The sequence below is a fragment of the Nerophis lumbriciformis genome, linkage group LG36, assembly GCF_033978685.3.
Source record: "Nerophis lumbriciformis linkage group LG36, RoL_Nlum_v2.1, whole genome shotgun sequence".
NCBI classification, from domain to species: Eukaryota; Metazoa; Chordata; class Actinopteri; order Syngnathiformes; family Syngnathidae; genus Nerophis; species Nerophis lumbriciformis.
In genome coordinates this window covers 12663832-12691574 of record NC_084583.2, presented here as the reverse complement: position 1 = coordinate 12691574, position 27743 = coordinate 12663832, and the positions used below count along the sequence as shown (strand labels likewise).

Sequence of the window (27743 nt, the reverse complement as noted above, 5' to 3'; positions counted from 1 at the left end):
ATGATGTAAGTGTGTTCATGTTCGAAATAAACTAAAGAAAGAAAAATCATGACTGGCTTAACTGTTGAGGAAACTGTTGTATTCATTGGTGTACATGTTACAATTACAATATCAGAACAGGAAGCGAACAAATGCATTAGTATTTGCTGTAAATTAGAAAAGGGGGAGGATTAAGCAAGCTTTGCTTCTTCCTACTCTTTTTGAACATGTAGAGAGAAATGAAAATATATAAATTATTAAATTATGAATCTTATTGTATCGGTTTACATGTTCGAAATAAATTAAACCATAACCCTAACCCATATCAAATAATATATAAGAAAAAACAGAAACATATCTAAACTATTATTTGCAAGTCACGCACATTAAATACGGATAGAGCAACAAAGAAAAACACCTAATCAAAAAGTCTCGACAAAAAACTGCAGCAGTATGTAAAAGTGCAGGTTTTTTAAGACAAATATATCAGTGGAAAAAGGGTAATGCTCATACCTCAGGGGAGCCTTGAGTATCTCCAAACATCTCATCAAAGTCAGAAGGACTTTTCCTCAGAGTCTGGTCAGCAGGCAGCGTGTTGTCATTGTAAGAAGACACAAACTTAAAGTCACTGGTTCTAGAACCTGTTGTCAAGTAGGCGTCATAGTTGTAGGTGCTGCGTAAAGTTCCTGTTCCGTCAACATCTGCGTAATTAGGAGGAAGATAAGCGCTGGGGATGGCAACTGCTCCATCAAACAACAGTCTGGGCTTTCTCCTGCGACAAAACCTCACACCCAGGACGATGATAATGAAGGTCAGAAAGAAGGTGGACACAGACACCAGCGCGATGATCAGATAAGACGTCAGTTTGGAATTCTTCTCGTCATAAGAAATGTCCTTCAGTTCTGGCACCTCAGCCAAGTTGTCAGAAATAAGTAAATACATGGAGCAGGTGGCAGAGAGAGGGGGCTGTCCGTTATCTTTCACTGCCACAATCAGGTTCTGTTTCATGCTGTCAGATTCAGAAATGTCCCGCTGGGTCCTGATCTCTCCACTGTGGAGACCAATGGTGAAAAGTCCCGGATCAGTGGACTTGACTATATGATAGGACAGCCAGGCGTTCTGTCCGGAGTCTGCATCCACCGCTATCACTTTGGACACCACAGAGCCTCCTTGTGCAGCTTTGGGGACCAGCTCGGTCATGAAGGAGTTACCCTCTGGGGAGGGGTACAGTATCTGAGGAGAGTTGTCATTCACATCCGATATGAAGACACTGACGCTCACGTTGCTGCTCAGTGGAGGAGAACCGTTGTCTCTGGCCATGACGTGGACTTTAAAACTCCTCAAGTGTTCGTAATCAAACGACCTGACAGCGTGGATCACACCTGTGTCTCCGTTAACAGACACATAGGAGGACACCGGGGCACCGTTCACCTCAGCAGCTATCAGAGAATATATCACGGTACCGTTCTGTCTCCAGTCGGGGTCTCGAGCACTAACGGAACATAAAGTGGAGCTAGCTTTGTTATTTTCACTCACATATGCGCTGTAGGACTGTTCCTCAAACACAGGTGAGTTGTCGTTAATGTCCGCTACGGATAAGTGAATGCTTTTAGAGGAGGACAGAGGAGGAGAGCCCTCGTCAGTGGCACTGATTGTAATGTTGTAATCAGACACTAGTTCACGGTCTAATTGTCCAGTAGTCACCAGAGAATAATAGTTTTTAATAGACGGAACTAACTTAAAGGGAACATTTTGTTGAATGTAGCAGCGGACTTGTCCGTTCTTCTCAGAGTCTCTGTCCTGAACATTAATGATGCCCACCTCTGTACCAGGTGACACATTCTCCGGTATTGGATTAGACAGTGATTCTAAATTTATTACAGGACTGTTGTCATTTACATCGTTGATTGAAATGATAACTTTTGCATACGACGACAGTCCTAATCCATCTTTGGCTTTCACACGTATTTCGTAAGATTTTCTAAATTCATAATCAACATCTCCGATGACTCCTATTGCCCCCTTTTTATGATCAATACTGAATATTTTCTTCACATCGTCTGTAACATGTCCAAAATCATAATCCACTTCTCCATTCACTCCTTCATCAGCATCAGTAGCACTAACATTAATCACTATTGTATCAGGAGGAGAGTTTTCAGGCAGACTGGCTTTATAAACAGCTTGGCTGAACACTGGTACATTATCATTAGCATCCAGCACAGTGACGTGTATGACTACTGTACCTGATCTCTGAGGAGAGCCGCCATCTAAAGCTGTGAGAAGCAAATTCATCTCATTTTGTTTTTCACGGTCAAGTTCTTTATCAAGAACTAATTCTATTGTGTTTACGCTGACAGCAAGAACAAAATTATCATTCTTTTTTAGGCTGTATTGTTGAACTGAATTTTGTCCTATATCTGCATCGTGCCCCTCTTCTATCACAAAACGAGCTCCTTTGTCGGCTGACTCACGTATCTCTAAATTAATCAAGTCATCATTAAACATTGGAGAGTTGTCATTAACATCTTGAATGTGTAAATTAATTCGATGAAGCTCCAGAGGATTCTGCAGCACGACCTCATGTTTTAGGACACACGAAGGCTTGTCTCCACAAAGATCCTCTCGGTCAATCCTGTCGGCGACAATCAGCTCTCCGCTTTTCATGTTTAGATCACAATAACGTTTGTTGCTCTCCTCGGCGTCAATGCGGGCTTTTCTTGCAGACAATGCACTCGTCTCCAGTCCGAGATCCTTGGCTAAATTCCCAATAATAGATCCTCGTTTCATCTCCTCGGGAAAGGAAAAGCTCACGTCTCCATATGCAGAATGCAACAAAAAAAGGACGAACAAGATGCGCATCTGAAACAGTGTGTGCCTTGAATCCATCGTTAAAATATGGGTTAAGATTATTTCAAAACATGATCCAGCTTCCAGTGAAAATATATAATTCTTCTTGTACAGAAATGTGGTGTGGTTCTCTTTAGAATCAGACTGCTTTTGCTAAAACGCCCTTCCAACACAAAGCCGAGTGAAACAAATCTTTTAATACAGTTATATACCGCCCTCTTCAGTCCATTTTAAATAGCACACTAAAATAACAACATACGTGTGTTAACAAATTAGTATTCCGTAGTTGCAAGCCAACTAAAATAAAATATGTAGATTTAAATGTATTTCCAATATTGTCCAATTCAGTAAGGTTACAACTTGAACTGCATACGTAAATAAATCCATGTAGTCACTAATCAATATGTAGCACAAATGCTGTCTAACTTGTCATGTAATCAACATCAGAGCATAATTAAATGTACGAGTCAGATGTCACATACATACACTTAATATTTATAAATGTGTATCATTGGTCATAACAAGGAACACAAACATGAACTGTGCTTTAGAAGCTATTGTATACACAATAAAACCTTTCCAATTATCACAAAGTACATTTTGGCATTAACCTGGATTTAGTTGATGTCTTTACAAAGACAAATACTGACCATTCCAAAAAGGAAACGAGTAATGCAATAGAAACAGTCTTCGAAATGTAAACATGGTAGGCTATATGCAGTAGGAGCTAGCAGCTACACAACAGCTAAGCACACAATAGGACACAATTTTGACATATGTAATAATCACTGCACAATATTGGCAGTGTAAAACATCATATTTGTCAATATGAAAAAGTATCAAGCTTCATATTACTTACATTTACAAAGTATCCAATGCGGAAGTGTATTGAAAAAGCATCCAGTAACAAACGTGTCCGCATGATTGAACTTCATTTGTCATGAACTTAATTAGCATGATTCATTTTTTGGGATCATATGTGACCACAAACAATTACCACTCCACTTCAACCTAAAGACAGGCTAAGTCCATTAATGTCTGTCAATAATCATTAGGCTAGTGTTTTACATACTTAACATTGTTTACTGACTAATTTCACTTTATCAAACCTTGTCTATCATTCCACGCTACAAAATAATAGAACGTATGTATGATTCCTGCTGATATCCAATCGGATCAGCATCCCTATCATATCGGAAGTGAAAAAGTCCGGGGCAACTTTAAAGGGGAACATTATCACCAGACCTATGTAAGCGTCAATATATACCTTGATGTTGCAGAAAAAAGACCATATATTTTTTTAACCGATTTCCGAACTCTAAATGGGTGAATTTTGGCGAATTAAACGCCTTTCTATTATTCGCTCTCAGGGCGATGACGTCACAACGTGACGTCACATCGGGAAGCAATCCGCCATTTTCTCAAACACATTACAAACACCGAGTCAAATTAGCTCTGTTATTTTCCGTTTTTTTGAAAGTTTTCCGTACCTTGGAGACATCATGCCTCGTCGGTGTGTTGTCGGAGGGTGTAACAACATGAACAGGGACGGATTCAAGTTGCACCAGTGGCCCAAAGATGCGAAAGTGGCAAGAAATTGGACGTTTGTTCCGCACACTTTACCGACGAAAGCTATGCTACGACAGAGATGGCAAGAATGTGTGGATATCCTGCGACACTCAAAGCAGATGCATTTCCAACTGGACTGGACAGATCAGCTTTCAGGAAAAGAGAGCGGATGAGGGTATGTCTACAGAATATATTAATTGATGAAAACTGGGCTGTCTGCACTCTCAAAGTGCATGTTGTTGCCAAATGTATTTGATATGCTGTAAACCTAGTTCATAGTTGTTAGTTTCCTTTAATGCCAAACAAACACATACCAATCGTTGGTTAGAAGGCGATCGCCAAATTTGTCCTCGCTTTCTCCCGTGTTGCTGGCTGTCGTGTCGTTTTCGTCGGTTTCGCTTGCATACGGTTATAACCGATATGGCTCAATAGCTTCAGTTTCTTCTTCAATTTCGTTTTCGCTACCTGCCTCCACACTACAACCATCCGTTTCAATACATGCGTAATCTGTTGAATCGCTTAAGCCGCTGAAATCCGATTCTGAATCCGAGCTAATGTCGCTATACCTTGCTGTTCTATGTTTGTTTGTATTGGCATCACTATGTGACTGTTACGTTCCACGTAGTGGTGGTTTGTTTGTTTTGTGTTTCTTCTTCTATTTATTTGTACAGGTCACACTCATTCACTGCCTCTGCTGCCAATCAACCGGTTCCTGTTCCCAGCTGCTCCTCGTTTCACCTGTTAATCAGCCAGCCAATCCCGGACCACCATTCATCCTCCCAGCCTGTTTAAAATTCTATGTTTCTATGTTCTATGTTTGTTTGTATTGGCATCACTATGTGACGTCACAGGAAAATGGACAAGTGTATATAACGATGGTTAAAATCAGGCACTTTGAAGCTTTTTTTAGGGATATTGCGTGATGGGTAAAATGTTGAAAAAAACTTCGAAAAATAAAATAAGCCACTGGGAACTGATTTTTAATGGTTTTAACCCTTCTGAAATTGTGATAATGTTCCCCTTTAATAAACACATACTTATTGTTGCGTTTAGGCCTCTTGTCCGCACACAAATGCATACTATTGTCCTTACAAACACCAACTTTTGCAAATGCTGGCTCGTGTGTAGAGTTCCAAAATTCTCAGCGTAAGCGTGTTCACGGGACAAACGTAGACTTGTACTCCTCTGATGACTTCACGGTTGTGCACTGTCATTTCCAAAGCTCAAAAACGCTGCCTTGCTGGCTTTAAACACAATATAAGAGGACTTACTGTATGTTTGAACGTAAATATGCTGCTATTTTCACCCCACATTGATAAAAGACGCGTCAAAATGGGTTTCGCGACACTCCCGCCAGCGATAATGACACTTGGCTGTTTTAGTTGCTGTCGGACCTCCACCTGATGTGACAACTTTGACAAGCAAGAATTTACGCTTTGTGTCATAAGAAAGGCGCAACATTATCTCATGCTATTAAGCTTTATTTAACGACGGATCATGAAGTTAACTCACATATGTTGGTTCCATTTGTGCACATGAAATCAATCACCATGTTGCTGATTAAACACGTTATAATTCCATGAGTTTTGTGTTTCAGCAACACAGGCGCTTGTGCGCGCTTTAACCACACAAACAAATATTCATAATGTTGCCAAAGCTCTGTGTACATGCAGGCTGATTTTAAGAATAATGTACATGCCATTGTTCGTATGGACATGGCCCTAGAATAGATCAAAAAAGCAATAAGATAAAATAAAATAAAATCCATTGGGAATCATTGTTTGCTAATCACAACAAAATAAATACTGATAGAGAAACTGGAGTAAAACACTTTAACAAAAAGTCTTGACAATAACCACAAGCAGTATGTATGATGCATGTTTTTAGAAGCAATGAAATGAGTTATGAAGGTTATTGCTCATACCTCAGGGGAGTCTTTAGTATCTCCAAACATCTCATCAAAGTCAGAAGGACTTTTCCTCAGAGTCTGGTCAGCAGGCAGCGTGTTGTCATTGTAAGAAGACACAAACTTAAAGTCGCTGGTTCTAGAACCTGTTGTCAAGTAGGCGTCATAGTTGTAGGTGCTGCGTAAAGTTCCTGTGCCGTCAACATCTGCGTAATTAGGAGGCAGATACGCGCTGGGGATGGCAACTGCTCCATCAAACAACAGTCTGGGCTTTCTCCTGCGACAAAACCTCACACCCAGGACGATGATGATGAAGGTCAGAAAGAAGGTGGACACAGACACCAGCGCGATGATCAAATAAGACGTCAGTTTGGAATTCTTCTCGTTATAAGAAATGTCCTTCAGTTCTGGGACCTCAGCCAAGTTATCAGAAATAAGTAAATACATGGAGCAGGTGGCAGAGAGAGGGGGCTGTCCGTTATCTTTCACTGCCACAATCAGGTTCTGTTTCATGCTGTCAGATTCAGAAATGTCCCGCTGGGTCCTGATCTCTCCACTGTGGAGACCAATGGTGAAAAGTCCCGGATCAGTGGACTTGACTATATGATAGGACAGCCAGGCGTTCTGTCCGGAGTCTGCGTCCACCGCTATCACTTTGGACACCACAGAGCCTCCATGTGCAGCTTTGGGGACCAGCTCGGTCATGAAGGAGTTACCCTCTGGGGAGGGGTACAGTATCTGAGGAGAGTTGTCATTCTCATCCGATAAGAACACACTGACGCTCACGTTGCTGCTCAGCGGAGGAGAACCGTTGTCTCTGGCCATGACGTGGACTTTAAAACTCCTCAAATGTTCATAATCAAATGACCTGACAGCGTGGATCACACCTGTGTCTCCGTTAACAGACACATAGGAGGACACCGGGGCAACGTTCACCTCACCAGCTAACAGAGAATAAATGACAGTACCGTTCTGTCTCCAGTCGGGGTCTCGAGCACTAACGGAACATAAAGTGGAGCCAGCTTTGTTATTTTCACTCACATATGCGCTGTAGGACTGTTCCTCAAACACAGGTGGGTTGTCGTTGATGTCTGCTACAGATATGTGAAGACTTTTAGAGGAGGACAGAGGAGGGGAGCCCTCGTCAGTGACACTGATTGTTATGTTGTAATCAGACACTAGTTCACGGTCCAGTTGTCCAGTAGTCACCAGAGAATAATAGTTTTTAATAGAAGGAAATAACTTAAAGGGGACATTGTGTTGAAGGGAGCAGAGGACCTGTCCGTTTTGCTCAGAGTCTCTGTCCTGAACATTAATGATGCCCACCTCTGTACCAGGTGACACATTCTCTTGCACTGTAATTGACGGTGACTTCAGTTGTATAATAGGAGTATTGTCATTTACATCAGTAAGATCAACAATTAATGTTGAATAAGACACTAATCCAAGACCATCTTTAGCGCTTATTTGCATTTCATATGATGACATTTTCTCATAATCAACAACACCAGCCACTCTCACATCTCCAGTTTTGGGATGCAATGTAAATACATTAATATTGTCATCAGAAACATGATCAAATGCATATGTAATTTCACTATTTAATCCTTCATCTGCATCACTTGCACTCACTGTGATCACCAATGTATCAAGAGGAGAGTTTTCAGGCAGACTGGCTTCATAGACTGTCTGACTAAACACTGGTACATTATCATTAGCATCCAGCACAGTGACATGTATGACTACTGTACCTGATCTCTGAGGAGAGCCGCCATCATATGCAGTCAGAGAGAGAACAATTTCTTTTTTGTCTTCTCTATCTAATTCTTTGTCTAAGACCAATTCACAGTACTTCCGTCCACCTAATTTAGTGTTTACATTCAATTTGAAATGATTATTATGCTGTAACGTGTAGCTTTGAACAGCATTTTCACCAATGTCTCCATCATGTGCTTCCCCGAGAAGAAAACGTTCTCCTTTGTCTGCTGATTCTCGGATTTCAAAATTAAGTGAATCCTCTTTGAACTGTGGTGAATTATCATTAATATCTACAACACGAATATTAATTTGATGCAGCTCTAATGGATTTTCCAGCACAAGTTCTTGTTTAAGAACACATGAAGCCTTTTTGCCACAAAGCCCTTCTCTGTCAATCCTTTCCTGAACAACCAAGTCACCAGTGTTGAGGTTGATGCCGCAGTGCTGAACGTTGTTTCCCTCAGGATTAATGCGTGCTTCACGAGCAGATAACTGGCCCAAATCAAGTCCCAAATCCTTGGCGAAATTTCCAATTACAGATCCACGTTTCATCTCCTCTGGGGAAGAGTAGCTCACGTCTCCATTGATGGTGTGGAGGAAAAAGAAAAGAAAGGCGAGGCAGTAGCAATGTGGTTTCCATCTTTTGTTCTCCATTGTAATGTAAAACAATTCCAAATTTAAAACAAAATGATTATAATCTCCCTAAATATTCAACGCTTTTTACATCGCCGTCATGTTAACACCCGTCTTGGTCGGATCCACGTAACACTAAAATTGGGTACGTGTGTTGTTATAAATGGGTGGGGAAGTAACATTTCGTTCATGAGTGCATACTGACCCCTAGAGTCCAATTTTTGACATTACATCTAGTTGTCTGTGAAAATATTATCCATAACATGTCACAAATTGACATCAGTAGTACATACATATTGTATGACTGTTCATTTGTGAATTTTTGCAGTTTTTATAGCAATTTTAAATATAATAACATCAAACAAAAACAACATGTATACACTTGAAATAATCTAATCAACTGCATCATTACTGCAAAGTCTTGGTCGATCAAAAATGTATTTTCCAATAGAGAAGTTGGGTGAAAAAACGTAATCAGCAGGAAAAAAAAAAGGAGCAACAAAAAGTTCAGCACCATGGACAGAGATACGCGAGTCCAGTCCCTCCTTAATGTGTCAGAATGTGTTCTAAGCCGGCAAAGAGATCATAAAATAAATACATATTTCTGAACTCATACGTTAACAATTCTAACTGCATGTTTCTGCATAATGTATCACACAATAAGTCGCCTGAAGTCTTCCTCCCTAAGTTTGTAACAATAACCAACTTTATCTAAAGCAGGGGTGCTCACACTTTTTCTGCAGGCGAGCTACTTTTCAATTGATCAAGTCGTGGGGATCTACCTCATTCATATATATCATTTATATTTACTTATTTATGAAATATATGTTTTTGTTAACAAGTTAAAGGTGTTTAATGATAATGCAAGCATGTTTAACACATATAGTTAATATTGCCAAACAATTAAAGGTGTTTAATGATAATACAAGTATGTTTAATACATATAGTTAATATTGTTGACAAGTTAAATGTGTTCAAAGATAATGCAAGCATGTTTAACACATATAGTTAATATTGTTAACAAGTTAAAGGTGTTTAATGATAATACAAGTATGTTTAACACAGTTAATATTGTTAATAAATTAAAGGTGTTTAATGATAATACAAGAATGTTTAACACACATAGTTAATATTGTTAACAACTTAAAGGTGTTTAAAGATAATACAAGCATGTTTAACACATATAGTTAATATTGTTGACAAGTTAAAGGTGTTTAAAGATAATACAAACATGTTTAACACATATAGTTAATATTGTTAATAAGTTAAAGGTGTTTAATGATAATAGAAGCATGTTTAACACACATAGTTAATATTGTTAACAAGTTAAAGGTGTTTAAAGATAATACAAGCATGTTTAACACATATAGTTAATATTGTTAATAAGTTAAAGGTGTTTAATGATAATAGAAGCATGTTTAACACACATAGTTAATATTGTTAACAAGTTAAAGGTGTTTAAAGATAATACAAGCATGTTTAACACATATAGTTAATATTGTTAATAAGTTAAAGGTGTTTAAAGATAATACAAGCATGTTTAACACATATGGATTCCTTTCTTTCATGAAGACAAGAATATAAGTTGGTGTATTACCTGATTCTGATGACTTGCATTGATTGGAATCAGACAGTGGTGCTGATAACGTCCGCATTTTCGAATGGAGGAGAAAAAAAGTCCTCCTTTCTGTCCAATACCACATGAAAGTGGTTGGTTTTTGGCATCTTATTTGTCCAGCTTCCGTACTCCTTTGTATACACTTGACAAGAAATACATTGGCGGCAAACTCCGTAGCTTGATAGCTTGTGCACGCCAGCTTTTTGAGACTCTTATTTTGTTAGCGCAACTGTGCAACTGTGCAGTCGGTCTTTGGAGTTTTGACGACAGGTACGGCGCCAGAGTCTGTTGAAATAAAGTGTTTCTCGCCTTCCAGTCGGTAATTTTAATGAGCTGACAGCAGCCAGCGTCATCTCAGAAGACCCTCGGGTGCTGTGAATGTCAATCAAGTGACAAAAGTGACGTCTTAGTGAAGATTTATGATCGCTCATTTTTAGGACTATTTTTTTAATGCCTGGCTTGTGATCGACTGACACACCCTCCGAGATCGACCGGTAGCTCGCGATCGACGTAATGAGCACCCCTGATCTAAAGCAATAGTGCTGACATATTGTCTGTGTTACACTCTACAGCAGTGGTCCTCAAACTACGGCCCGCGTGCCGGATCCGGCCTCCCAGCATCCAAAATCCGGCCCAAGGGAAGTCCAAAGTTTTTTTATTTTATTTTATTTTTAAAAATGTTTTAAATCTTTACTTTCTAATCCATTTTCTACCGCCTGTTACTCTCTGTGTCTCCTAGCCGCTCAGGCAAATCATATTGTCTAAAAATGAATTTTCCCATCGATAACGTGACAATGTTAAATGTCAAAACGGATGAAAAAGACAATGTATATATATATATATATATATATATATATATATATATATATATATATATTTTGTCAGGACTAGGACTATGGCTATGTTTGTTCTCCCGTGGTGCAAATGATTTGGACCAAACATGGCGTGAAGGTGAATACATTTTAATTCTAACTAAAAAAAATACAAAAAGGTATAAACAAAAGGCGCTCACAGCGGAGTTAAAACAACTTGGCTATGAAAACAAATACTTGCACGTGGGCAAAAAAACTAAAGACATGAACAAAAGTCGCTGACTGTGGCATGAATAGAAACAACTTACTTGGACATGGCATGAAGTGCGCAGAGGTAAACAAAGTGTGAAGCAGAGAATCAGGGGTATGAATCCGGATGTCGCCAGAAAGACAAACTGAAAACAATGAACTTAAATACTACAGACATGATTAACGAAAACAGGTGCGTGACTCAAAACGTGAAACAGGTGCGTGACGTGACAGGTGAAAACTAATGGGTTGCTATGGTGACAAACAAGAGTGCACAATGAGTCCAAACGTGGAACAGGTGAAACTAATGGGTAATCATGGAAACAAGACAAGGGAGTGAAAAGCCAGAAACTAAAGAGTCCAAAAACTAAACTAAACAAAACATGACTAAAACAAAACATGATTACACAGACATGACATATATATGTATATATATATATATATATATATATATATATATATATATATATATATACAGCCCGGCCCCCGGCCACATTTTTTTAACCCAATGCGGCCTACGAGTCAAAAAGTTTGGGGACCCCTGTTTGATAGCTCATGAACACAAACTAACATGCATCAAAATCAAGTTATAACTTGATTATTTGTGGGTTTTCATCTGCCTTAGTGAGACAAGTGTTGTTGTTGTTTTTTCAAGACATACATGAATTTACTGCATCTGTCAAAACACTTAGCAATTAAATTCAGCAACAACACAACTATTTACCCCATATGAACTTAAGACATTACAAGACCATGTTTCCAACTTTTTCTTTAACGCGAGAGCCATGTACTTGCCCTCCTAATGGCTGAGTGGTTGGCCTGTCGTCTTCTCAATCTATGGGAAGCAAATTCATTTCCTGTTGTTTTTCACTGTCAAGTTCTTTAACAAGATCTAATTCTATTGTGTTTCAACAGACAGCAATATTTTTGTATTTATTTTTTCTCAGACTGTATCGTTGAAATGAATTTTGCCCTATGACTGCTTCTATCACAAAACGAGCTCCCTTGTGTAATTAATACAGGGTAACAATTGTTTGTATATCATTCGTTAGTCAGTAGGCAATACTAATAAATAGAGGTCACAAGACTTGAAGATAGCATCGATCAAATTAATTTAAATCATCCACAACATCAACATTATTTGCATACTTTATTTAGTGTTTTAGAATTGAATGTCCAAATAGAACAATTTAAAAAAAGATACTGACTTGTAAACCAGCAATTAAAATATGTCACTGGATATTTTGTGTTAACAACAAAGGGATCTTTGTGTTAACAACAAAGGGATCTTTGTGTAAGTCTCTGACGATCACGATAACCACAAGTGCCATTTAAACACAACAAAACTTTACAAACAACACCAAATAGCTGTTAAGTCTTAGACGGGGGAAGAAGACGGCACAACAGCGGAAGTACAAACTCAATGTATTTATTGAGTGATTTATGATTACGTAGGGTGTGTATGCTACTATGTGTTTGAATGTAAACTATGTGCTGAAATTAACATATGAAGATACCGTAAGGGGTGTTGTCATGTGTGTTGAATGATGGCATCCAAATCCAGAGGGTGAAGGCAAAGAAGTCCAGGGGTCCAAGCGTGGTTGTAGTGCAGGAGAGAGCGTCCAAAGTCCAGGCAATGTGTCGGGTAATCAGGAGGGCAATCAGGATTCAGGGGAATATGGCAGCGGGAGCTGAGACAGGGAGGCAAGCAAAGCAACGTTCCGACGAGGAGTAGTCAGCGGCGAGGCTCTTTATCCTGTCGTCCGTAATTACTGCCAGGTGTCTTGATTGATGATTGTCTCCAGCTGCGGCGGCATGTGGGTGCGGTCTGCACAGCGCGTGTGGGTGCGGTCTGCGCAGCGCGTGTGGGGGTGTGTCTGGACGTGCTCAGAGTGGAGCTGCTGAGTGCTCCCGCAGACGAGGGAGAAACGGACTGTGCGTGTGTCGTAACAGTGCCCCCCCCCTTATGCGAGACCCCCGACGAGCGCCGAAGAGCTCCTGGATTCGTCCGATAGAAGTCCTCTAGCAGAGATGGGTCAGCAAGGTAGGAGGCAGGAACCCAAGACCTATCTTCAGGCCCATAACCCTCCCAGTCAACTAAATAAACTAACCCCCTACCTTGCCGACGGACCCCGAGAATCTCTTTAACGGTCCAAACAGGGTCCCCATTGTCCAAAATCCAGGGAGGAGGAGGGGTGGGATCAGGTGAAGAAAGTGGGGAAGTAGCAACTGGTTTGATCTGGGAAACATGGACCACGGGATGTCGTTTGACTGAGGGAGGTAAAGAAAGTTTAACAGCAGCGGGGTTTATTATGGCCTCTATAGTGTATGGCCCTACAAATCTGGGTGCGAGTTTACGAGATGGTACCTCAAGATGAAGATCTTTAGCCCGTAGTAGAACTTGTTGACCCGGAGAATACGAGGGAGCCGGGATGCGTCGTTTATTAGCACTGCGGCACATCTTTTCAGAGGACCTGATTAAAGAAGCCCGGGCGGCTTTCCAAACTTGCTGGCATCTTTTGATATGTGTACGGGAAGAGGGAACTGCAGCTTCAATCTCCTGTTGAGGAAACATAGGTGGTTGGTAGCCTAAGGAGCACTCAAAAGGTGACAATCCGGTAGCCGAACTCTTCAAGGAATTGTAAGCAAATTCGACCCATGGCAGAAACTTGCACCACGAGGATGGTTGTCTGGCAGATATGCAACGTAGCATGGTCTCAACACTTTGATTGGCTCTTTCTGCTTGACCGTTACTTTGAGGGTGGTAACCAGAGCTAAGACTGACCGTGGCCCCAATTCCCTTGCAAAAGTTCCGCCACACCCGGGAGGTGAACTGAGGACCACGGTCCGAGACAATGTCCACAGGAATGCCGTGTTGTCTGACTATGTGGGTTGTGAGAAGGTCAGCAGTCTCGGAAGAAGATGGAAGTTTGGGTAGAGGAATGAAGTGTGCGGCTTTAGAAAAACGGTCAATAATGGTGAGAATAGTGGTGTTACCTTGGGAAGGTGGAAAACCAGTGATGAAGTCCAGAGAAATGTGTGACCAAGGGCGACTGGGAACAGGAAGGGGAAGCAACAGTCCTGCCGGCGGTCTGTGGGAAGATTTATTACGTGCACAAGTGCTACAAGCAGTAATGAACTCATGGGTATCATTGGCCATGGATGGCCACCAGAACCGCCGGCGGATGAAGGATAGTGTACGCTGAAATCCCGGATGGCAGGTGAAAACACTGGAATGTCCCCAGTCCAGAACTCGAGGTCGTAACTCACGAGGGACGAAGAGTCTGTTGGGAGGTCCTCCCTTGGGTCCCGGACTTACTCTCAGGGCTTCCTTGACCAGGCCCTCCACTTCCCATGTGACCATGCCAATAATTTTGGAGGGAGGAAGGATAGTCTCTTCCGGGGCGTCATCAATGGTTTCCTCTGAGAACTGACGGGAGAGGGCATCAGCCTTGGTATTACGGGAGCCCGGTCTGAAAGAAAGAATATAATTGAAGTGACTAAAAAATTGGGACCATCGTGCCTGTCTGTCATTCAGTCTTTTGGCTGACCGGACATGCAGCAAATTGCGGTGGTCCGTGAGGACCTGGAATTGATGCTTAGCTCCCTCTAACCAATGTCTCCACTCCTTCAATGCCTCGTGTACAGCGAGCAATTCCCGATTCCCAGCATCATAATTGCGTTCAGCAGGTGATAAACGTCGGGAGAAGAAAGCACATGGATGGACCTTGTTATCCTGCTTGGAGCGTTGGGAGAGAACAGCACCTATACCAGAATCGGAGGCGTCCACCTCAACAATGAACGGGCTGTCCGGGTCTGGATAAACGAGGATGGGTGCAGAGACGAAACTTCTTTTGAGACACCAGAACGCCATTCCTGCTTCACGGTTCCACTGGAAGGGAACATTGGTAGAGGTAAGTGCATGAAGAGGTGCGGCCAACTTACTAAAGTCCTTAATGAATCGCCTGTAGAATCCAGCAAAGCCAAGGAAGCGTCGCAACTCAGTGCGAGTAGAGGGTTGAGGCCAGTCCACCACTGCCTTCACTTTTTTTGGATCAGCCTTAATATGTCCTTTTTCAATTACAAATCCCAAGAAATCAACAGAAGAAGAGTGGAACTCACATTTTTCGGCTTTAACAAACAGACGGTTCTCCAGAAGGCGTTGTAGGACGAGACGGACGTGCTGTTGATGCTCCTGAAGGTTCTTGGAGAAGATAAGGATGTCATCCAGGTAAACGACAACAAAACGCTCTATCATGTCTCTGAGGATGTCGTTAACTAGGGCTTGAAAAACTGCAGGAGCATTGGTCAGACCAAAAGGCATGACCCTATACTCAAAATGCCCTAAGTGAGTATTGAAGGCAGTTTTCCACTCATCTCCCTCCCTGATTCGTACCAGATGATAGGCGTTGCGTAGATCCAGTTTGGTAAAGATGGTGGCCGGAGTGAGGGGTTCAAAAGATGAATTGAGTAGGGGTAATGGATATTTATTCTTTACAGTGATGCTGTTAAGTTGACGGTAATCAATACATGGCCGGAGGGATCCATCCTTCTTGCTGACAAAAAAAAACCCAGCGGCCACAGGTGACTTGGATGGTCTGATTATACCAGAGGCCAGGGACTCTGAGATGTAGTCCCTCATAGTTTTCTTCTCAGGAAGGGAAAGGTTATATAGACGGCTGGATGGAAGAACTGCGTTGGGAACAAGATCAATAGCGCAGTCGTATGGTCTGTGGGGTGGAAGTGACAGTGCTTTATCCTTACTGAAGACTGTGGCTAGGTCATGATATATCTTCGGAACTTGGGACAGGTCAACCGGGGGTGATATCGATCTGGATCCTTCGGGATGTATCATAGCAGAACGAAGACAGTTAGCATGACAGTGGTTGCTCCAGGCCAGTATCTTGCCAGTGGACCAGGAAATGTGGGGGTCATGTAGACTCAACCATGAACGGCCGAGGACAAGGGGGGCTACCGGGGCGTCCAGGACCCAGAAGCTGATGGTCTCTGTATGGTTACCAGAAAGGGTAAGGGCTAAGGGTTTAGTGCGATGTTTGATAGGCCCTAAAGGGTGACCATCTAAGGCTTGTACAGACACAAAAGTCTCTAAGGAAATTAACGGAATACCAGATTCTGTAGCATACCTTAAGTCGAGGAAACTCTCGTCAGCTCCGGAGTCCACATAGGCCTCCACTGATAGTGTCCTATCCTCCCAAGACAAGGTAGCAGGAAAGAGAGTACTCGGGGTTTGCCTGGAAAAGATTGTGGGGATTGTAGTATGGCTCACCAGTATCCCCTTGACTGGTGAGCCCGATCCTTTTGGCCGAGAGGGGCAGTTGCGAATATGATGGTCCGCCATACCACAGTACAAACATAGGCGTCGTTGAAACCTCCGTTCCCGTTCTTCGAAGGAAAGTTGAGATCTACCTATCTGCATGGGTTCTGGGGAAGAACTAGGACATGGATTAACTGGGTCTGTCTGTCTCGTGAGGTCCCGGCTGGTAGAACGAGGAGGTCTTGTCACAGTCGTGCTGCCGAAGTCGCTCTCCCTCTCCGCTTCTCTTTCTGAAATTCGCTGATCAAACAAGAGGGCTAGTTCAATTAGCTCGTGACTAGAAGACGGCCTGTCTCGCATCAATCCATCCTTTATTTTCTCATTAAGGCCTCTTCTGTAGGCACTCAAAAGAGCCCTGTCATCCCAACCACTCTCAGCTGCCAAAGTACGGAATTCTAGGGTGTATTTAGCCACGGAGCGGTGACCCTGTCTGAGGGAATGAAGCCTAGCTGCAGCATCTCTTCCATCCGCGGGATGATAAAAAACAGCCAAAAATTCTTTTCGAAACGCAGAATAACTAGAGTTAAACCCCGAAGACTTGCTAAGGGCGGAAGTGGCCCATTTAAGGGCAGGCCCAGAAAATAAGGAAAACATAAAGGCTATCTTGGCCCCATCGTTAGCATAGCGAGAGGGTTGGTGTTCAAAAATAAATTCACATTGAACCAAGAAGCCACGACAAAGTTCAAAATCCCCCTCAAAAATCTTAGGGCTGGCTATTTTTGGTTCACGAAGAGAAGACGGTCCTTCGGGGACAAGTGCCTCAGAAGAGCTCAAAGTGGGAGTGGGAGGTGTCAACTGACCTGAACTGAGGTTGTCCAATCTAGACAGCAGATTAGAAAACACGACATCAATTTTGTCCTCCACGGTGGAAAATCTGGCCTGATGTTGTCGAAGGACAGACTGGATGGCAGATAGGTCTGTAGGAGGGGAAGTTCGGACCAGAGTACCGGGTGGGGGATGTGTTGCGCCGTCTGGTTCCATTTTGGTCGGAACGTTCTGTTAAGTCTTAGACGGGGGAAGAAGACGGCACAACAGCGGAAGTACAAACTCAATGTATTTATTGAGTGATTTATGATTACGTAGGGTGTGTATGCTACTATGTGTTTGAATGTAAACTATGTGCTGAAATTAACATATGAAGATACCGTAAGGGGTGTTGTCATGTGTGTTGAATGATGGCATCCAAATCCAGAGGGTGAAGGCAAAGAAGTCCAGGGGTCCAAGCGTGGTTGTAGTGCAGGAGAGAGCGTCCAAAGTCCAGGCAATGTGTCGGGTAATCAGGAGGGCAATCAGGATTCAGGGGAATATGGCAGCGGGAGCTGAGACAGGGAGGCAAGCAAAGCAACGTTCCGACGAGGAGTAGTCAGCGGCGAGGCTCTTTATCCTGTCGTCCGTAATTACTGCCAGGTGTCTTGATTGATGATTGTCTCCAGCTGCGGCGGCATGTGGGTGCGGTCTGCACAGCGCGTGTGGGTGCGGTCTGCGCAGCGCGTGTGGGGGTGTGTCTGGACGTGCTCAGAGTGGAGCTGCTGAGTGCTCCCGCAGACGAGGGAGAAACGGACTGTGCGTGTGTCGTAACAATAGCAGTGGAAAGGTGCAGTTATCCGTTAGAGCCGGAGCTTGACAGTTATTAGAACTATCTTATTAGCATGTAGCATTATCTTACTCAACTGTATGTACATTCCCACATATATCTAAACAAGCTGACATGACAATCACCCCATTGTGTACGAGAGTCAGACAGCGTATTGCAAACAGTCACTTTAGAGAACCAGTAAGAACGTGGAAACTACAACTTCACCTAAAGGTGTGAATATAGAAGAAACTGAAATGTTTGACAAAACAGACTACAGTGCATAAAAACGTACTGACTGTAAAATGTGACAGGTCAGCACATATTTTCAAAATTGACTTACAAACTATGAAACATAGCATTTAAATTATGCGCTGTCATTTGTCTCAGTATAGAAATGTTCATATTTAACCCTACAGTACAATAATTCCACTTCCAACTAGAAAAAACATGTTGCAATATATTGTAGATGGTTTTTTTTTATGTTTTACTTTTACACAAACACATCAACTACAGTTGTAGTCCAAGAACCATAAGAAAATAGCTACTAAATGAATATGAAGTTACTTACAAGTTACTAAATACTCAAATTATGGAATGGATTATGCAAAGAAGTCAAACAAAGTGATCCAATTTGAGAGGCTGTTCAAACTGCAAGTGTTTACAAAGTACAGGGAATACAAATCTTGATAACCATCTTGAACTTTGTTGAACATGATAAATTATTCATCTCATTATGTGAATCATGACTGGCTTAACTGTTGAGGAAATTGTTGTATTCATTGGTGTAAATATTGTTACAATTGCAATATAAGAACAGGAAGTGAACAAATGCGTTAGTAATTGCCACATTGGAAAAGGGAGAGGATTAAACAAGCTTTGCTTCTTCCTACTCTTTTTGAACATGTAGAGAGAAATGAAAATATATAAATTATTAAATTATGAATCTTATTGTATCTGTTTACATGTTCAAAATAAATTAAACCATAACCCTAACCCAAATCAAATAATATATAAGAAAAAACAGAAACATATCTAAACTATTCTTTGCTAGTCACGCACAATAAATACTGATAGAGCAACCAAGAAAAACACCTAATCAAAAAGTATCGACAAAAAACTGCAGCAGTATGTAAAAGTGCAGGTTTTTTAAGACAAATATATCAGTGAAAAAAGGGTAAGGCTCATACCTCAGGGGAACCTTGGGTATCTCCAAACATCTCATCAAAGTCAGAAGGACTTTTCCTCAGAGTCTGGTCAGCAGGCAGCGTGTTGTCATTGTAAGAAGACACAAACTTAAAGTCACTGGTTCTAGAACCTGTTGTCAAGTAGGCGTCATAGTTGTAGGTGCTGCGTAAAGTTCCTGTGCCGTCAACATCTGCGTAATTAGGAGGCAGATACGCACTGGGGATGGCAACTGCTCCATCAAACAACAGTCTGGGCTTTCTCCTGCGACAAAACCTCACACCCAGGACGATGATGATGAAGGTCAGAAAGAAGGTGGACACAGAAACCAGCGCGATGATCAGATAAGACGTCAGCTTGGAATTCTTCTCGTCATAAGAAATGTCCTTCAGTTCCGGCACCTCAGCCAAGTTATCAGAAATAAGTAAATACATGGAGCAGGTGGCAGAGAGAGGGGGCTGTCCGTTATCTTTCACTGCCACAATCAGGTTCTGTTTCATGCTGTCAGATTCAGAAATGTCCCGCTGGGTTCTGATCTCTCCACTGTGGAGACCAATGGTGAAAAGTCCCGGATCAGTGGACTTGACTATTTGATAGGACAGCCAGGCGTTCTGTCCGGAGTCTGCGTCCACCGCTATCACTTTGGACACCACAGAGCCTCCATGTGCAGCTTTGGGGATCAGCTCGGTCATGAAGGAGTTACCCTCTGGGGAGGGGTACAGTATCTGAGGAGAGTTGTCATTCACATCCGATATGAACACACTGACGCTCACGTTGCTGCTCAGCGGAGGAGAACCGTTGTCTCTGGCCATGACGTGGACTTTAAAACTCCTCAAGTGTTCGTAATCAAACGACCTGACAGCGTGGATCACACCTGTGTCTCCGTTAACAGATACATAGGAGGACACCGGGGCATCGTTAACCTCAGCAGCTATCAGAGAATATATCACTGTACCGTTCTGTCTCCAGTCGGGGTCTCGAGCACTAACGGAACATAAAGTGGAGCCAGCTTTGTTATTTTCACTCACATATGCGCTGTAGGACTGTTCCTCAAACACAGGTGGGTTGTCGTTAATGTCCGCTACGGATAAGTGAATGCTTTTAGAGGAGGACAGAGGAGGAGAGCCCTCGTCAGTGGCACTGATTGTAATGTTGTAGTCAGACACTAGTTCACGGTCTAATTGTCCAGTAGTCACCAGAGAATAATAGTTTTTAATAGACGGAACTAACTTAAAGGGAGCATTTTGTTGAATGTAGCAGCGGACTTGTCCGTTCTTCTCAGAGTCTCTGTCCTGAACATTAATGATGCCCACCTCTGTACCAGGTGACACATTCTCCGGTATTGGATTAGACAGTGATTCTAAATTTATTACAGGACTGTTGTCATTTACATCGTTGATTGAAATGATAACTTTTGCATACGACGACAGTCCTAATCCATCTTTGGCTTTCACACGTATTTCGTAAGATTTTCTAAATTCATAATCAACATCTCCGATGACTCCTATTGCCCCCTTTTTATGATCAATACTGAATATTTTCTTCACATCGTCTGTAACATGTCCAAAATCATAATCCACTTCTCCATTCACTCCTTCATCAGCATCAGTAGCACTAACATTAATCACTATTGTATCAGGAGGAGAGTTTTCAGGCAGACTGGCTTTATAAACAGCTTGGCTGAACACTGGTACATTATCATTAGCATCCAGCACAGTGACGTGTATGACTACTGTACCTGATCTCTGAGGAGAGCCGCCATCTAAAGCTGTGAGAAGCAAATTCATCTCATTTTGTTTTTCACGGTCAAGTTCTTTTTCAAGAACTAATTCTATTGTGTTTCCGCTGACAGCAAGAACAAAATTATCATTTTTTCTTAGGCTGTATTGTTGAACTGAATTTTGTCCTATATCTGCATCGTGCCCCTCTTCTATCACAAAACGAGCTCCTTTGATGGCTGACTCACTTATCTCTAAATTAATCAAGTCATCATTAAACATTGGAGCGTTATCATTAACATCTTGAATGTGTAAATTAATTCGATGAAGCTCCAGAGGATTCTGCAGCACGACCTCATGTTTTAGGACACACGAAGGCTTGTCTCCACAAAGATCCTCTCGGTCAATCCTGTCGGCGACAATCAGCTCTCCGCTTTTCATGTTTAGATCACAATAACGTTTGTTGCTCTCCTCGGCGTCAATGCGGGCTTTTCTTGCAGACAATGCGCTCGTCTCCAGTCCGAGATCCTTGGCTAAATTCCCAATAATAGATCCTCGTTTCATCTCCTCAGGAAAGGAAAAGCTCACGTCTCCATATGCAGAACGCAACAAAAAAAGGACGAACAAGATGCGCATCTGAAACAGTGTGTGCCTTGAATCCATCGTTAAAATATGGGTTAAGATTATTTCAAAACATGATCCAGTTTCTAGTGAAAATATATAATTCTTCTTGTACAGAAATGTGGTGTGGTTCTCTTTAGAATCAGACTGCTTTTGCTAAAACGCCCTTCCAACACAAAGCCGAGTGAAACAAATCTTTTAATACAGTTATATACCGCCCTCTTCAGTCCATTTTAAATATCACACTAAAATAACAACATACATGTGTGTTAACAAATTAGTATTCCGTAGTTGCAATCCATCTGAAATAAAATATGTAGATTTAAATGTATTTGCAATATTGTCCAATTCAGTAAGGTTATACAACTTGAACTGCATACGTAAATAAATCCATGTAGTCACTAATCAATATGTAGCACAAATGCTGTCTAACTTGTCATGTAATCAACATCAGAGCATAATTAAATGTACGAGTCAGATGTCACATACATACACTTAATATTTATAAATGTGTATCATTGGTCATAACAAGGAACACAAACATGAACTGTGCTTTAGAAGCTATTGTATACACAATAAAACCTTTCCAATTATCACAAAGTACATTTTGGCATTAACCTGGATTTAGTTGATGTCTTTACAAAGACAAATACTGACCATTCCAAAAAGGAAACGAGTAATGCAATAGAAACAGTCTTCGAAATGTAAACATGGTAGGCTATATGCAGTAGGAGCTAGCAGCTACACAACAGCTAAGCAAGCACACAATAGGACACAAGTTTGACATAGGTAATAATGACTGCACAATATTGGCAGTGTAAAACATCATATTTGTCAATATGAAAAAGTATCAAGCTTCATATTACTTACATTTACAAAGTATCCAATGCGGAAGTGTATTGAAAAAGCATCCAGTAACAAACGTGTCCGCATGATTGAACTTCATTTGTCATGAACTTAATTAGCATGATTAATTTTTTGGGATCATATGTGACCACAAACAATTACCAATCCACTTCAACCTAAAGACAGGCTAAGTCCATTAATGTCTGTCAATAATCATTAGGCTAGTGTTTTACATACTTAACATTGTTTACTGACTAATTTCACTTTATCAAACCGTGTCTATCATTCCACGCTACAAAATAATAGAACGTATGTATGATTCCTGCTGATATCCAATCGGATCAGCATCCCTATCATATCGGAAGTGAAAAAGTCCGGGGCAACTTTAAAGGGGAACATTATCACCAGACCTATGTAAGCGTCAATATATACCTTGATGTTGCAGAAAAAAGACCATATATTTTTTTAACCGATTTCCGAACTCTAAATAGGTGAATTTTGGCGAATTAAACGCCTTTCTATTATTCGCTCTCAGGGCGATGACGTCACAACGTGACGTCACATCGGGAAGCAATCCGCCATTTTCTCAAACACATTACAAACACCGAGTCAAATCAGCTCTGTTATTTTCCGTTTTTTTGAAAGTTTTCCGTACCTTGGAGACATCATGCCTCGTCGGTGTGTTGTCGGAGGGTGTAACAACATGAACAGGGACGGATTCAAGTTGCACCAGTGGCCCAAAGATGCGAAAGTGGCAATAAATTGGACGTTTGTTCCGCACACTTTACCGACGAAAGCTATGCTACGACAGAGATGGCAAGAATGTGTGGATATCCTGCGACACTCAAAGCAGATCCATTTCCAACTGGACTGGACTGATCAGCTTTCAGGAAAAGAGAGCGGATGAGGGTATGTCTACAGAATATATTAATTGATGAAAACTGGGCTGTCTGCACTCTCAAAGTGCATGTTGTTGCCAAATGTATTTGATATGCTGTAAACCTAGTTCATAGTTGTTAGTTTCCTTTAATGCCAAACAAACACATACCAATCGTTGGTTAGAAGGCGATCGCCAAATTCGTCCTCGCTTTCTCCCGTGTCGCTGGCTGTCGTGTCGTTTTCGTCGGTTTCGCTTGCATACGGTTCAAACTGATATGGCTCAATAGCTTCAGTTTCTTCTTCAATTTCGTTTTCGCTACCTGCCTCCACACTACAACCATCCGTTTCAATACATGCCTAATCTGTTGAATCGCTTAAGCCGCTGAAATCCGAGTCTGAATCCAAGCTAATGTCGCTATACCTTGCTGTTCTATGCGCCATGTTTGTTTGTGTTGGCTTCACTATGTGACGTCACAGGAAAATGGACGGGTGTTTATAACGATGGTTAAAATCAGGCACTTTGAAGCTTTTTTTTTAGGGATATTGCGTGATTGGTAACATTTTGAAAAAAACTTCGAAAAATAAAATAAGCCACTGGGAACTGATTTTTAATGGTTTTAACCCTTCTGAAAATGTGATAATGTTCCCCTTTAATAAACGCATACTTATTGGTGCGTTTAGGCCTCTTGTCCACACACAAATGCATACTATTGTCCTTACAAACACCAACTTTTGCAAATGCTGGCTCGTGTGTAGAGTTCCAAAATTTTCAGCGTAAGCGTGTTCACGGGACAAAAGTAGACTTGTACTCCTCTGATGACTTCACGGTTGTGCACTGTCATTTCCAAAGCTCAAAAACGCTGCCTTGCTGGCTTTAAACACAATATAAGAGGACTTACTGTATGTTTGATCGTAAATATGCTGCTATTTTCACCCCACATTGATAAAAAAGACGCGTCAAAATGGGTTTAGCGACACTCCCGCCAGCGATAATGACACTTGGCTGTTTTAGTTGCTGTCGGACCTCCACCTGATGTGACAACTTTGACAAGCAAGAATTTACGCTTTGTGTCATAAGAAAGGCGCAACATTATCTCATGCTATTAAGCTTTATTTAACGACGGATCATGAAGTTAACTCACATATGTTGGTTCCATTTGTGCACATGTAATCAATCACTATGTTGCTGATTAAACACGTTATAATTCCATGAGTTTTGTGTTTCAGCAACACAGGCGCTTGTGCGCGCTTTAATCACACAAACAAATATTCATAATGTTGCCAAAGCTCTGTGTACGTGCAGGCTGATTTTAAGAAAAATGTACATGCCATTGTTCGTATGGACATGGCCCTAGAATAGACCAAAAAAGCAATAAGATAAAATACAATAAAATCCATTGGGAATCATTGTTTGCTAATTACAACAAAATAAATACTGATAGAGAAACTGGAGTAAAACACTTTAACAAAAAGTCTTGACAATAACCACAAGCAGTATGTAAGATGCATGTTTTTAGAAGCAATGAAATGAGTTATGAAGGTTATTGCTCATACCTCAGGGGAGTCTTTAGTATCTCCAAACATCTCATCAAAGTCAGAAGGACTTTTCCTCAGAGTCTGGTCAGCAGGCAGCGTGTTGTCATTGTAAGAAGACACAAACTTAAAGTCACTGGTTCTAGAACCTGTTGTCAAGTAGGCGTCATAGTTGTAGGTGCTGCGTAAAGTTCCTGTGCCGTCAACATCTGCGTAATTAGGAGGCAGATACGCGCTGGGCATGGCAACTGCTCCATCAAACAACAGTCTGGGCTTTCTCCTGCGACAAAACCTCACACCCAAGACGATGATGATGAAGGTCAGAAAGAAGGTGGACACAGACACCAGCGCGATGATCAGATAAGACGTCAGTTTGGAATTCTTCTCGTCATAAGAAATGTCCTTCAGTTCTGGGACCTCAGCCAAGTTGTCAGAAATAAGTAAATACATGGAGCAGGTGGCAGAGAGAGGGGGCTGTCCGTTATCTTTCACTGCCACAATCAGGTTCTGTTTCATGCTGTCAGATTCAGAAATGTCCCGCTGGGTCCTGATCTCTCCACTGTGGAGACCGATGGTGAAAAGTCCCGGATCAGTGGACTTGACTATATGATAGGACAGCCAGGCGTTTTGTCCGGAGTCTGCGTCCACCGCTATCACTTTGGACACCACAGAGCCTCCTTGTGCAGCTTTGGGAACCAGCTCGGTCATGAAGGAGTTACCCTCTGGGGAGGGGTACAGTATCTGAGGAGAGTTGTCATTCACATCCGATATGAACACACTGACGCTCACATTGCTGCTCAGTGGAGGAGAACCGTTGTCTCTGGCCATGACGTGGACTTTAAAACTCCTCAAGTGTTCATAATCAAACGACCTTACAGCTTGGATCACACCTGTGTCTCCGTTAACAGACACATAGGAGGACACCGGGGCACCGTTCACCTCCGCAGCTAACAGAGAATAAATCACTGTACCGTTCTGTCTCCAATCCGGGTCAAGAGCACTAACGGAACATAAAGTGGAGCCAGCTTTGTTATTTTCACTCACAAATGCGCTGTAGGACTGTTCCTCAAACACAGGTGGGTTGTCGTTGATGTCTGCTACAGATAAGTGAATACTTTTGGAGGAGGACAGAGGAGGAGAGCCCTCGTCAGTGGCACTGATTGTAATGTTGTAATCAGACACTAGTTCACGGTCCAGTTGTCCAGTAGTCACCAGAGAATAATAGTTTTTAAGAGAAGGAACTAACTTAAAGGGGACATTTGGTTGAATGAAGCAGCGGACCTGTCCGTTCTTCTCAGAGTCTCTGTCCTGAACATTAATGATGCCCACCTCTGTACCAGGTGACACATTCTCTGGTACTGGATTAGACAGTGATTTTAGTTGTACAACTGGGGTGTTATCGTTTTTGTCAATGACTTCAATAATCAAAGAACTATATGAAATCAATCCAAGACCATCTATCGCGCTTATTTGCATTTCATATGATGACATTTTCTCATAATCAACAACACCAGCCACTCTAACATCTCCTGTTTTAGGATGCAATGTAAATACGTTAATATTGTCATCAGAAACATGATCAAATGCATATGTAATTTCACTATTTAATCCTTCATCTGCATCACTTGCACTCACTGTGATCACCAATGTATCAAGAGGAGAGTTTTCAGGTAGACTGGCTTTATAGACTGTCTGACTAAACACTGGTACATTATCATTAGCATCCAGCACAGTGACATGTATGACTACTGAACCTGATCTCTGAGGAGAGCCACCATCATATGCAGTCAGCGAGAGCATGATGTCTTTGTTATCTTCTCTATCTAATTCTTTGTCTAAGACCAATTCACAGTACTTCCGTCCACCTGGTTTAGTGTTTACATTTAATTTGAAATTATCATTCTGCTGCAAAGTGTAGCTTTGAACAGCATTTTCTCCGATATCTCCATCATGTGCTTCTCTAAGAGGAAAACGAGCTCCCCTGACGGCTGATTCTCGGATTTCAAATTTAAGTGAATCCTCATTGTACTGTGGTGAATTATCATTAATATCTACAACACGAATATTAATTTGATGCAGCTCTAATGGATTTTCAAGCACTAGTTCTTGTTTAAGAACACATGAAGCCTTTTTGCCACAAAGCCCTTCTCTGTCGATCCTCTCCTGAACAATCAAGTCACCAGTGTTGAGGTTGATGCCGCAGTGCTGAACGTTGTTATCCTCTGGATCAATGCGTATTTTTCGCGCAGATAACTGGCCCAAATCAAGTCCCAAATCCTTGGCGATATTCCCAATTAGTGATCCACGTTTCATCTCCTCTCGTATAGAGTAGCTCAAGTCTCCATTGATGGTGTCGAGGAAAAGGAAAAGAAAAACGAGGCAGGAGCCAAGAGGTGCCAATCTTTTGTTCTCCATGGTCGAAACGCAAATCAAGATTGCTATAATCCCCCTCAAAATCCAAAGCTTTTCATATCATCGTCACATTAACAAGCTTCTCGACCGGAGCTACACGATACTAAAATCTGGTACGTGTGTTGGTAAAAATGGGTGGAAAATCAAATACATGTTTTTCATGAGTGCATGCTGACCCCTAGAGTGCAATGTCTGACATAACAACTTGATGCGTGGTTAAAAAATTACCTATAAGAATGTCACAAAATTACATCACTGGCACATACA

The 27743-nt window shown here is 41.7% G+C and overlaps 4 protein-coding genes across 4 annotated transcripts; all 4 read right to left on the bottom strand.

Annotated features, from left to right (window-relative positions):
• Nucleotides 1–427: 427 nt before the first annotated feature.
• On the bottom strand, nt 428–2953 carry LOC133576768 (protocadherin beta-15-like). The gene has a single exon (XM_061930107.1). It carries the CDS (start codon nt 2866–2868, stop codon nt 487–489), a length of 2382 nt encoding a protein of 793 aa, XP_061786091.1. The 5' UTR covers nt 2869–2953; the 3' UTR covers nt 428–486.
• Nucleotides 2954–6316: 3363 nt separating this feature from the next.
• LOC133576764 (protocadherin beta-16-like) lies at nt 6317–8721 on the bottom strand. The gene has a single exon (XM_061930103.1). It carries the CDS (start codon nt 8714–8716, stop codon nt 6317–6319), a length of 2400 nt encoding a protein of 799 aa, XP_061786087.1. The 5' UTR covers nt 8717–8721.
• Nucleotides 8722–16305: 7584 nt separating this feature from the next.
• On the bottom strand, nt 16306–24688 carry LOC133576769 (protocadherin beta-15-like). Its single transcript, XM_061930108.2, has 5 exons — nt 24674–24688; nt 19473–21962; nt 16802–16949; nt 16519–16690; nt 16306–16381 (listed from the first exon to the last, which is right to left on the bottom strand). Exons 1-5 carry the CDS (start codon nt 24686–24688, stop codon nt 16306–16308), a joined length of 2901 nt encoding a protein of 966 aa, XP_061786092.2.
• A 391-nt stretch (nt 24689–25079) lies between these two features.
• On the bottom strand, nt 25080–27553 carry LOC133577049 (protocadherin beta-16-like). Its single transcript, XM_061930564.1, has one exon. The coding sequence runs from the start codon at nt 27477–27479 to the stop codon at nt 25080–25082; it is 2400 nt and encodes a 799-aa protein (XP_061786548.1). The 5' UTR covers nt 27480–27553.
• Nucleotides 27554–27743: the final 190 nt, after the last annotated feature.